The sequence below is a fragment of the Serinus canaria genome, chromosome 9 (assembly GCF_022539315.1).
Source record: "Serinus canaria isolate serCan28SL12 chromosome 9, serCan2020, whole genome shotgun sequence".
NCBI classification, from domain to species: Eukaryota; Metazoa; Chordata; class Aves; order Passeriformes; family Fringillidae; genus Serinus; species Serinus canaria.
Window position 1 is genome coordinate 4,587,748 of NC_066323.1, and position 11,882 is coordinate 4,599,629.

The window sequence follows — 11,882 nt, forward strand, 5'->3', positions numbered from 1 at the left end:
TGTATATTAATAGTAGCAGGAGTAGTAGTAGTAATAATAATAGTAATAATAGTAATAATAGTAATAGTAATAGTAGTAGTAGTAGTAATAATAATAATAATAATAATAATAATAATAATAATAATAATAATAATAATAATAATAATAATAATAATAATAATAATAATTTGTTCCCCTGTAGTACGGGCCGTATTCGGAGGTGATAGAGGTCACCACAGCAGCAGGACCACCAGGCCAGTGCAGAGCACCTTCCCTGTCCTTCCTGTCCAACACACGAGTCCTGGTCAGCTGGGAGGTGAGTCAGCTCCCTGCCTGTTTGATTCCACCTTGCTTACCCAGACCAGTATGCTCAGCACAGAGCTCAAAAGCGAGCTTGAGAGCTGTTCACTGCTCTGGAGCTATCTTGTTATTTAGGGAAACCCTAGGTAGAACCTGTTCTATTGTAGAAAATTATCTTCTCTGCTTTGCTCTGGAGAATTACACAAAGCTGGTCATGAGTCTTCCAGACTGGGATTCAGACACAAAGCCTCCTGCACTGGCATCAAGTGATAGAATTGCACTCTGCAAGCTTTTAGCCCATCAGGATGTTCTGTTGGAATTATAAATACAAATATTTGGTTTTGGCTGAAACTGCAGTCTGATACAGAATTAACTCTCCATAAATGCTTATGATGTAGAGCTTTCCCCCCCCAAAAAAGTTTGTCTTTTCCCCAAATACTTATTTTTATTTTAGTTTCCTCCTCAGTTCTCCAGCATCTTAGGCATTGAGCTCAAGATAAGTGTTAGCTGAAGTGCTATGGGGATGATTGGTGCCATTAAAGAAAAAAAATTGTGTGATTAAGGCAGAAAAGAAAGGATGTATATAAATAAAGGATGTACATAAATAATAATACTGTGATGTGGGTCAGTGGGGCTGTTGTTCTGCCACAGACTTTCAGTGAAAATCTAGCAGCTGCCCCAGCCCTGTTTCTATTGAGTTCCTCCCCAAAACAATGCCCCTGTTGAGAAAGAAGTCACTGGCATTCACAAGATGCTCAAATAAATTGTGCTAACAACAGATCTAGATACAAACATAATCTGCATTTAATTTAAGAACACACAGGTGTATTTGGTGCAGTTTGGGGCTATTGATATTTTTTGCAACTAGAAATCGTATTGAACTTTCAAATGTTGCCTTTTAATGGTCAGGGATTTGCTCTCCCCAGCCATGAAGCAGTGGTTCTGGTAGGTTCTCTATTCATTTGAAGGATATCTTTGTTTACTCTAGCTAAAAATGAAGCTGTGGTTTGCAGTGGTTATGTTTTCTTAAAGAGTGTCATTTTTTGGTTGATAGGAATTAAAAAGAAAAACAGTGAAGCACTGTGGAGTGTGGCTAGAGAGCACACTGTGGTGCCCATTGTGATGCTTTTTTTGTTTCACATGTTGTTCTGAAATCTGGCTTAGGAGCTCTGAATGTTCCTACTCAAACAGCTGGAAGCTCTGAGGCAGAGCCAGAGAGGCTCCTGTGCCTGTGCAGGGTGGTGGCTGTGGTGTGCAGCAAGGCTCTGGATCCTTGCACTGGAAATTGCATCTTGCCTGTCAGGCACAAAGTCCTTGTAGGGCACTCTTCTGCAGGCAAAGCAGTGCTTCCCTGAGCTGCTTCAGGCCACACAGTACAGCTCTAGGTAGTTCTGTTAAAAACACTAAATATTTTGGTTTGGGAACTGTGCCTGCATTGGCTCATCTCCAGCACATTCAGGCACTGAATTTGTGTTCCCCTAAATAAAGGGATTGCTGGGGATATGAGGAATGGACAGGGTTAGATTGGATATTGGGAAGAAACTCTGTGTTGTGAGGGTGATGAGACACTGCAGCAGTTTACCCAGAGCAGCTATGACTGTCCCTTCCCTGGAAGTGTTCAAGGCCAGGTTGGATGGGCTTGGAGCAGCCTGGCCTGATGAAGGTGTCCTGCCCATGGCAGGGGTTGGCATGAGGTGAACTTGAAGGTCCATTTCAATCCAAACCATTTGATGATTCTGTGATCCCATGGGAGTCTCATAGTGGATGTGAACATGCCAGGATCACACTCCCAGGTGCCATTGTGGCACTGATGGGTGACTTCCACGGGAACCTCGGGCCAGCTCCTCCCTTGCTGAGGTGGTTCTTTTCTCATCACATGAGTGACTGCTTCAGGCTCCAATGCCAGTGCTTCCAGAGCTGTGTTTTGATCTCTCAGCTAGGCTGCACTAGATTGATGCTTTTTTTATGTTCTCCATGGTTGAGCTTCTGCCAAGCCAGTGGAGAGACAATTTATTCCTGAGTGTCCTGATGGAAGGCAGAGTAGCTGTGTACACTCATTTCTCTGAATTTCAATCAGGTAATTTTTGTGCAGAATTGTCCTGTTTCAGTAACCTCTTAGGGAACATTAACTCAGTACATTTCTATTTGCAGCAGTAATGGTGTATTAATTTAAAAATGAGGGTGGTTGTTGGGCTTTTTTTCCATGTACTTCATTCCTTCCCCAGTGAAACACAGCGATCCGAAGTGCTCATTTCTGAACTGAACCACATAAATATTTGTGTTACAGAGTCCTGAATGTTCTGGTACTGACATCTCTGAATACAGATTAGAGTGGGGAGAAGAGGAGGAGTCTCTACAGCTTGCATATAGTGGCACAGAAACCTGCTTTGAAATCAGTGACTTGTCAGCAGCAACGCATTACTGCTGCAGGCTACAGGTAAGGCAGGGCTGCATGCATTGCCCTCTGAGAGCCAAACAGAGTTTCCTTCCACTGCTGCTCTTATTTTTATCATTAGTTCCCTCTGAAGTTATGTTGGGAGGAATGCACATTTATTTTAAACAATACAGACCGATGTGCTCCTTGAAACTTGTGTTTTGTTGCTTTTGGTGGCTAATGCTTGTAAGGGCCACCTTGGCCTCTGACACCAAAACAAAATGGTAATGGTTTAGAAAATTTTTAAAAAAAATCATTTTCTTCATGGAAAGGAGAGGTAAATAATATCCACATCCCAACTGGATATTGAAGATTTCCCTGGCTTAAATAATGAATTCCAGCATCTGTTTAATTTATCAAGTAAAGCAAAGCAGCTGAGTAAATTCCTGTGTGTAGAGGAGATGGTACCTGCCAGAAAGTGAGTTCCCATCTTTGCCATTTTGTCTTTTAGATTTGTGAGACAGGATCTCATATAGTTTTTACATTATTTCTTTTCCTTGATCTCTTTATCTCCTATATTTTCAGTAAAAAGTAGCAGTTAAAAAACATTTTGTGTATCTGCATGAAAGTAAAAAACCAGGACTTTTCATCCTTTATGTCTACTGATCAATAAATGGAAGGTAAAGCAACTGGGAGCGAAGTAAAAATATTTTACCCAAGATACTCTTCCACAAGATATATTTGTGTGTGAAGACAGAACACCCCCATTAATCCAACCCAAATACCCACCCAGCTGGTAGCATGTGGACCACCCAGGGTAATTTCTTTGATCAAGGACAACATGCTTCTGTTAAGTGTTTCCTTCTTGGAGGTTTTTTTTTTTTAAACCAGGATATTGATTTTTTTTTCATTTTTTAGGGAAGAAGGTTTGGAGGAGCTGGCCAGCAGCCCAAGAGCTCAGGCCCCACAACTCAAATGTATTTTGTGTCTTGGCCAGAGCTGGTCTGTGCCTTGCTCTGGCACTCTGGGGGAAGGAGAATGAGGGAATGTGTGAGAGGTTGGGAGGTGTGAGCCAGAAAGTGCCTCTTGTTTCTGCAAGAGGGACAGCATTCAGCATCTGCTGGGCAGGGAGGAGACTCTGAGACAGACCACTGCTGTGGGGAGCCCAAGGAAAATTTTGTGTTAAAAATGGAAACAGCCAGCTGTATGGCATCTTTGATTTCCAGTGGGTGCTTATTTCAAACTACCTGCCACAAAAATGTTGCACAAGTCTACTCACTTTTTAAAGCAGGCAGTATAATTTTATCCATAGGCAGCAGTTACAGGGAAGGCAGAACAGCAAGAAGATATTTTGTTGAAGTCCATCAGTCTCTCAGGTATCACTTCCTAGAGAGCTTCATCCTCTGGATCTGATCCTCTGTATTATGTGAAGAAGAATTTCTTACAAGATACACTGTAAGCTTCAAATAATTGCACAAAATCTCCCCACAAATTAGATATAGCAGACAAAGAAAGTTAAATAGTGTCAGAAATGTTATTTTATCTGTTACCAAATTTAACAGAGAAATTTCCTTTTAAAAAGCAAAGATCCCCCCTAACCACATTTATTCAGCCTTCTAATAAACACAGTATTGCTATCTCAATCCACAGTAATTCAATAAAGAGGAGAATTGAGGAATCAGGCATATCTAACTGCAGGGCAGACAATTGTCTTTACTGTTGCTCAACTTTTTTCCTGTAATGAATATTCCTGAAAACAATAGTGGCTTCTGCAGAGGGAAATATTGTGTCACTTGGGGGTGGCAGGGGAAAGCAGCTAGGCAGCAAAGCCCCATCAGTTTTGGTGATGAGATTGTCCAATAAAGCAGTTAAAAAACACCACTGACAATAAATTGCTAGGAGCAAGATACAAATGGCCAAACACTGGTTTAGAGGCAAGACAAATCATGTCATTGGCAGAGCACAAAACAGGGCTCACTTCTAACAGCTCCAGGAGCGCTGCATTAAATAGAAGATTTCCCTGGAGCAGGATTTGTTTTGAAGGGCTTTTTAAAGGCTGACAAATGTAACTTTATTATCTCTTTCTTCAATTGAACAAAATGTCTCCTGGAAAAACAGAACATGGCTTTGTGTTTGTATTATGCAGAGCAGAAATAAGTTATTCACTGCAGTTAAGCATAGATTAGAAATCAAAGAGTTGTTTGATGTGTCCCATCACTGCCCTCAGAGTCCTGCTGGCAACATGGTAAGCCTGGATTTTTCAATTAATTGTAACCTGATGGGAGACTCTGAGCTAACTTTTCCAAATGTAAAGGAAATGTGGAGGGTGCTGGGCAGCACTGAAGCTTTTTTGTGGAGGTCTGTGCCTTGTGGACTCCTGTAGTTTCTCCTGTACCATGTTCTGTAAGCTCTCCCCATGCCTTGTGTGCTGGCAGGATGCTGGGCTGTGTCAGGAGGAGCCCAGCAGGCAGATCCAGGGGAGGTGGTGTTGCCCATTTCATGCCATTTCTGATAACCTGGAATGCTGCATCCAGCATGGCTCCAGGTTGAAATAGGGATACAAAGAAAAAAAAATATCAATGTGCAGGCTATTAAGGATCTAACAGTGGTCCAGAGAGGCTGTGCAGTCTCCGTACCTGGAATTTTTCAAGACCCAACTGGAAAAAAAGCCTGAGCAACCTGGTCTGCATTGTCTGACCCTGGCTGGAGGAGCAGGTTGGACGAGTCCCACAGTCCCTTCCAGCCTTTGTGGTTCTGTGATTGAGTTTATGGTAATCCTGAGGAGGTAACATCAGTCATTCCCTGGGCAATTCCAGTGCAATGGGTACAGCTTTTGCCCCTGGCTGAGCATCAGCTAGCTGATAAAACCCAAGGCCTGTACAACTGTGCAGTGTTGGGCTTGCTAAGACAACAGCTTCTAATTAATGAGCAGAAAGGGACCAAGTTTTGAAACTTGGTTTCCTCTGGAATTCAGGATCTGTGATTTAGGATGAAATGCTTGATAAATTGTTGCTATCCTCTTTTGTGAGAGACACTGAGCTGTGTGCTTTGGTTGTGTTTTGGTGGTGAATTATGACTTTTCCAACTGTAATGATTCTGTGATTCTGGGGAAATGTTGAGTCATAGGCTTAATGCCATGCTGAGGTCCTATATTCTTATTTCAGAAGCTTTTTAGCATTAAATTAGTTATCCATTTTCCAAATTAGGAACAAGAGCAATTTTAACAAGCCAAATATCCCCTATCTTTAGACATATTTTGCTTGCAGAAAGCATCTTATGGGCCATCCTGCAGTGTACTGGGGACTTTGTCTGGGTGTCTCAGTAATTTGGTTTAGCCAGTTTGCTGATGTCACCTGTCACTGGCAGCATGACTATGACATTTTCCCTTACTAACCAAAGTTTGCCATTGATTAAAAGAGAAAGAAAAATACTCTGTTAGGGAAAAGAGAAATATTCTCCAGTTTTTCTGAGACATTCCTGAGTGACCAAGGAAGACAATAATTCCCTAGGATAGCAGGGGTATGAGTCACGCTTCAGAGAGGAAGCCAGCAGTGTACATCCTCTGAAGAATTCATCCAGCTCATCCAGCACAGTTCATCATTATGAACTTGATACACTTATGAAGGAGAGCATTGGTAAATGTTCTTTGCTTTCACTCCCAGGCCATTAACCAGGCTGGAGCTGGGCCCTACAGTGACCTGGTGACCTGCAGAACCCCCGCGTCCGTGCCTGATGCCGTCTCCACCCTGTCCGTGCTGGAGGACGAGCACGTGGCTGCCTGCCAGCCCTCACCCTCTGTGTGCCTTGTGCTGAGCTGGGAAGAGCCCAGCAATAATGGGGCTGAGATCACATCCTACAACATCGACCTGGGAGATGTCAGCATCCCCGTGGGCAACGTGACCAGTCACATCCTCGAGGGCTTGCTGCCCGAGACCTCGTACCGGTGAGTGCGGCGCTGGGGATGGGCACGGGCATCACACAGCTCTGCTTCACTCAGAAAATGCTCCTGGCATGGAGGGGGGCTGAAAATGCAAACCAGCAACCCAACCAACCAGCCTAGGAGCACAGGAATCTGCAGTCATTCCTTGGTGGAATGGATTGTGGTAGTTCATGTTCAAATGTTGTTTTCTCCCGCCTTTTTTCCTCTTTTCTCCTCTCCTTGCCTTATCTCTGACCTCTCCTCTTTTTTGAGTTGCTCTGCTAAGGTAAGGTTACACTGGTAATAGTAAATTTTAAAAATAAGAAATAATTAAAATGACAGTGTTACATCTCATGTTTTTTCAGCTCCTTTGAAGTACTGTTCCGAGGGATTAAATTATGAAGTTATTGATCCCTGAGCAGGGTTAGCAATTTTCACACAATGAACTTTTATTTGTATAGCTACAGCTATTTTTTGTCTCTGCTATATGGAGATTAATGAAAACATGATCTGAATTTAAAACCAATTTATATTGCTTCAGAGTCTAAATTGCTAAGTGGCATTGCCAAAATTTTATTAGTTTAATGTTCAGGCTTATATGTTTTCTCCCTAATTGCTAATTAAGAAAGAAAAATGGTTCCATGCAGGCAGTGAAAAGCAATACAACAGAATGTGTGACAAAAGAAATTCTATTCTAAGTACAGTTCTAATAAAGACCAAAATTTGATCACAGAGTTGTAAAATTAGATGTCACAGACTTCCTGTAACATTTTTCTTTTTTTTAACTTTGTATTCAAGGTCACACAAAAATGAATTTATCATTTACAGATCTCGTAAATGATAAATTCATTATTCAAATTTAATCCTATACCCAAGAAAAGAGAACTTGTTGTAGCAAGGATACAAACACATACACTAAAAGTTATTCAAAGTGAGGAGCACACATTGCTTGCTCATGGATCATTCATATAAAATTGAAGAGTTTGTTTGTGGATTCGTCACCCAGCTGTGGAAATGCATCATCTTTGGGCATTCTTGTATTCCCTGGCTTCTCCTCAAATGTCTGTTCAACCAAGACCCAAAAAAGCTGAAAAGGGAACTTTGAGCAACTCACTCAAGACAGAATGTGCCATTTAAATTCTTCACCAAAGTTCTACTTCAGTCTCTTTTTTAGCTGGTTCTTGATTGTCTACAGCTTCCTTAAGGGAAATGTCTTCTTCAAGGCTTAGAAACAGAGATGGGAATGAGATTTTTTGCATTCTTGTTTCATTATTTTGTAAAAAACACCATATTAAATCACATAGTTTTAGTCAAGGACTCGTCCTGTCACTGGTCCAAATGAAACAGCCAAAGCCACAAGCATTAACTGTTCTAAATATTGTTGTAAGACTAAGTTCCTACTAAAAATAAAAACCCACTTGAAGAACACAGACCAGTGGGTGGCTGATCAGAAGTAATAATGTAGGAAAGCTCTTTTGTTGAACAAGATCAGAGAAAGAAACCCCAAATCTTACATCTCATTCCTGTAAGGGAGGACAAGTGACTGCAGTTGGATTGCAAATGCACCTCATCAGTAGTTTGAAGTGTTATTTTTCTAATCAAGAATAGATTTGTCAAAGTGTTTGATCATTAACTTGTTCACTGATGTTTCTTCTTCAAGCATATCTTGACATCTTTGATGAGGCATTGTCTGCCCTGATAAATCCTTAAGGATTATCAGGCTCTGTGCTAAATGTTGGTGCCTTTTCTGCCCTCCCTGGCTGAGTCAGAAGAATGTTTCAGAACATCACTGATCTAATTCTCTACATTTCTCCACTGATGAGCCTTCTTTTTGTGTCAGTTTTGTTTAACACAACTTACTCCTCTCCCTCTCAAGTGTTTATTCCCTGCTGTGTTTAAAAACACAGTGAACATATTTTTCCTAGACTAAGCAAGCCAAGTACTACTGGGTTGGAGGCTCTGAACTCCCTTGCCAAAATTTCAGCAGAATTTGAAGTAAATCAGCAAAGGGTTTATATGTTTCAGTTGAGTTGGAATTGGGGGAAACCAAAATTGAAAGCAAATCTTGGTTATCATGAATCCAGCAAGTCCAAAACTGGAAATTTAAATTGTTTTGGATAGGGGGTGATAGTGAAAGCCTGGCCATGTGGCCCACCCTGTTAGCTTGGGTCTGGCACTGCTTTGCTTCCAGCTTTTCTATGGGAATGCCCATAACAGGAGCAGCCCAGGAGCACACAAGGGAGCTCCAGGCTCTCTGCAGGGCTGGGCTCCAAGCTGACAAGTTGGATGCTTTGTGTCTTAGCAGCAAATCCAGCCAGCACCCCATGAGAAGGACTTCCATCCCAAAATGCATTTAAGGCAGGAGAAAGTGGAAGATGCCTCTGTCACACTGCAAGTGGCCATGGTAGGGCTGAGTCAAGAGAATCCCTGCTCAGAGCCAGCCCAGCTCTGCTGCTGCACACAGCAGATGCCTGCCCAAAGCACTGTGTAAACATCCTGGCTGGTGAGCAGCTGCAGAAATATGTCTGAGTTCTGCAGTCTCTCTGCTTTAATGACATAGCCACGAAGCTCTGGAAACTCAGATTATAGGGTAATATACTTGGCCTGGTTTTCTGTGAACTGATGTAACTAGGAGTGAGTTAATAAATATTCCACAATAAATAAGTATTCAACAGTCAGAGAAACACCAATTTTCTATTACGGTCTGTTCCCAAGCTTCACTTAACACATTCCATAGATAATTGTGTTCTGCTGTTGAGATACTTCACCGCAAACACTTCCAATTTTTAAGAATGTTTCTTCTCTGAAGTTACACAGTGTACAGAAATATATAGCAGCATTATTAAATTTCAATAGCAACACTCAATTTGGTTTAGGAATAAAAATTCTATAAATATTTTAGATTTTTAAACCATATCAAGTGAAAGTTGGGTTGGACTCGATGATCTTGAAGGTCTCTTCCAACTTCGTCGTTCTGTGAAATCTGAAAGGTCGTCCAAGATGGAGAGAAAAATTCACGTGGATGCTCAAATTAGCAAAGTTTAAGCAGGCTATAAAACAAAATATATTTCAAAGTGTCAAGCTAAGTCTTCTTCCAGGAGTCTCGAGTGGGGATTATGGGGCAGTGTATGATTGCTCTTCATCGTGTCCAGACTGCTGCTGATGGTGGAGGATGCTGCTTCCCCTCCCCTTTGGAAGTCCATGGCATTTTAACTCCCACAGGTTTCCACATGTGTTGCAACTGGTGGCATTCCTCTTATGGGAACGAGGGAATCAAAGTCTTCTCATGTCAGACTCTAAAATTAATTCAAAAGTTGATTTTCCAGTTTGTTGGAATACTACACAAAGGATTTTGTGACCAATCTGAAAATAGCATCCTGTTTAGTGTGTTTATTTTCCTGGGTCAAGAATCTCTTAAGAGAGAATGGTCTGTTAAAGATCATTTCATCATTTCTAAATTTGCCTAGTCTGATTTATGATTTTTCTTTCTAAATGTTTAAAAGTTGTAGTGGGAAAATGTGAGAATGAATACAAATATTATTGGTCCAGAGTCTGCAGAATTAGGCAGTATTCTTAAACACAGTCTTTACATTTTCAAAAAACTTGTTGTCAAATTGTGATTGTCAGATGGTTTAACAATCTTTCTTTCCAAGAGGATGTTTGGGGTATTTTCACTTAGAAACCATTAGTGGAAAAGTTGAAAGGAATTCAGGAAGTGCTTTTGCTGCAAATATTTCTACTTGTCTATACTGTACTTTTACATGAAAATAGAGTTGATTTTTCCCAGTACCAGTTCTGTAAACAGGAATTGGTTTCCAGTTAATTGTGAATATTCTCTTGCCCACCCTGGCTGTGCCACCCAGCTGGAAAAGCTCACTGTCACAGGCTGGGGCAGGGAGACTGAAAAGCACCTTGGCAGGAGCAGAGATGGTACAGTACAAGGTGCTCTCCCACCACCATCTCCTTTCTGCCTTTTCTCTTTCCCTTCTTCCTTCTCCCCTTCCCTTTGGACTTTCTGATTCCCACTGAGCAGACACTGCTGGGGTTCAGAGGGAGGTGAGTGACACCAGGGTTTGGGTTGCACTGCCATGTGCACAGGAAACACAAAATCAGTTCTTGTGTGTGTCTGATGAAGCTCAGGCCCTGGGAATGATAGTGGCAATTTACAGAGCTTTATGGTGGTGCCGTCAGCAGCAAAGAGTGGCCACATCAGCCATGTTAGAGTCAAATAAATCAATTCCTGCTTTCCCAGTGTCATCACTCATTTGTAAAGATGCCTGTCTCTGTTTTAAGGCACAAGAGTTTCCATCAGTCTTACAGTGCTCCAGAGGCAGGAGGGGAGTGTGTGTGTGCATATTTGTGTGTGTCAGAAGGGGGGAGCAAGAACTCTGCAGCAGAGGAAAGCAAGGAAAGGAATGAGGAGACACATTTTTGCCTTGTGCAAATACCTTGCAAAAGCAAGACAAGTGCAGGTTTCTGTGCATGCATTTATCTAAAAAGTGTGATATTGGAGAGAGATTCATCTCACTGCTTGATTCAGGCGTGGTAGCTGCCAGCTGGAAAGCAGCTGAGGTTACAGTGCTTGAGGAGAGGAGAGGCTTTGTTGTTACTGGGACAAGTAACAACAAAGTAAGTGATACCAAACAAAACAAAAGGATATATACTCTGGAGCACGCTGCTGTAATCAATCTACAAAAGCAGTAGTAGCATTTTGTAATGTAGCTGTTACTGTTTATGTGCACATGCTCATGGTGAGCCTGAATCCAGTGAAAATACAGGCAGGCTTTGTTTTTTATTGGAAATATCATTAAATATTGATGTAATGACTCTTAAATGTAAAGTAAAATGGTAGCATAATATGAAGTAAGATTCAATGCTTATATTAATTAGACTTCTTCAGATACTAGAAAAGCCTGTTGTTCTTTCTATGCTTGCAAGCAGCAGTTGAAGAGGAGGCTCCCACTAGATCTTTGTGCCATCCACCCTTAGGGAGGGAGAGGAGGAATGTGGTGATATGAGGTGGTCAGGATGCATTTCCTGAAGCCAGAAGGAAGGTTAAGGCAAAATGCAGCTCCACACCCAGCAATATGTTTCCCCTGTTAATGGCTGGGTCAATAAGCAGAGTTTTAAGCACACATTTGCACATGACTGTATACACACTGCATTCTCAGTGTGCAGTGGCTTTAGCTGACTAACCAATAGATCAGACTTCATTATTTTGTTTATTAACAGACTTCATTATATGTTTATTAACAATGTAACCTTTTATGTTCTTGAAAGGCAGAAAATACAGTTTTGGAGAATTTTTCC

At 41.5% G+C, this 11,882-nt stretch overlaps 1 protein-coding gene across 2 annotated transcripts in view; it reads left to right on the plus strand.

Annotated features, from left to right (window-relative positions):
* The window catches only part of FNDC3B (fibronectin type III domain containing 3B), a 184,664-nt gene that overhangs the window by 148,845 nt on the left and 23,937 nt on the right, over positions 1-11,882 (plus strand). For both annotated transcript variants that reach the window (XM_009089025.4, XM_030227160.2), the window contains 3 exons: positions 182-295; positions 2,567-2,716; positions 6,316-6,596. In XM_009089025.4, the coding sequence (XP_009087273.1) occupies positions 182-295; positions 2,567-2,716; positions 6,316-6,596 (545 nt within the window). The remainder of the gene's footprint in view (positions 1-181; positions 296-2,566; positions 2,717-6,315; positions 6,597-11,882) is intronic.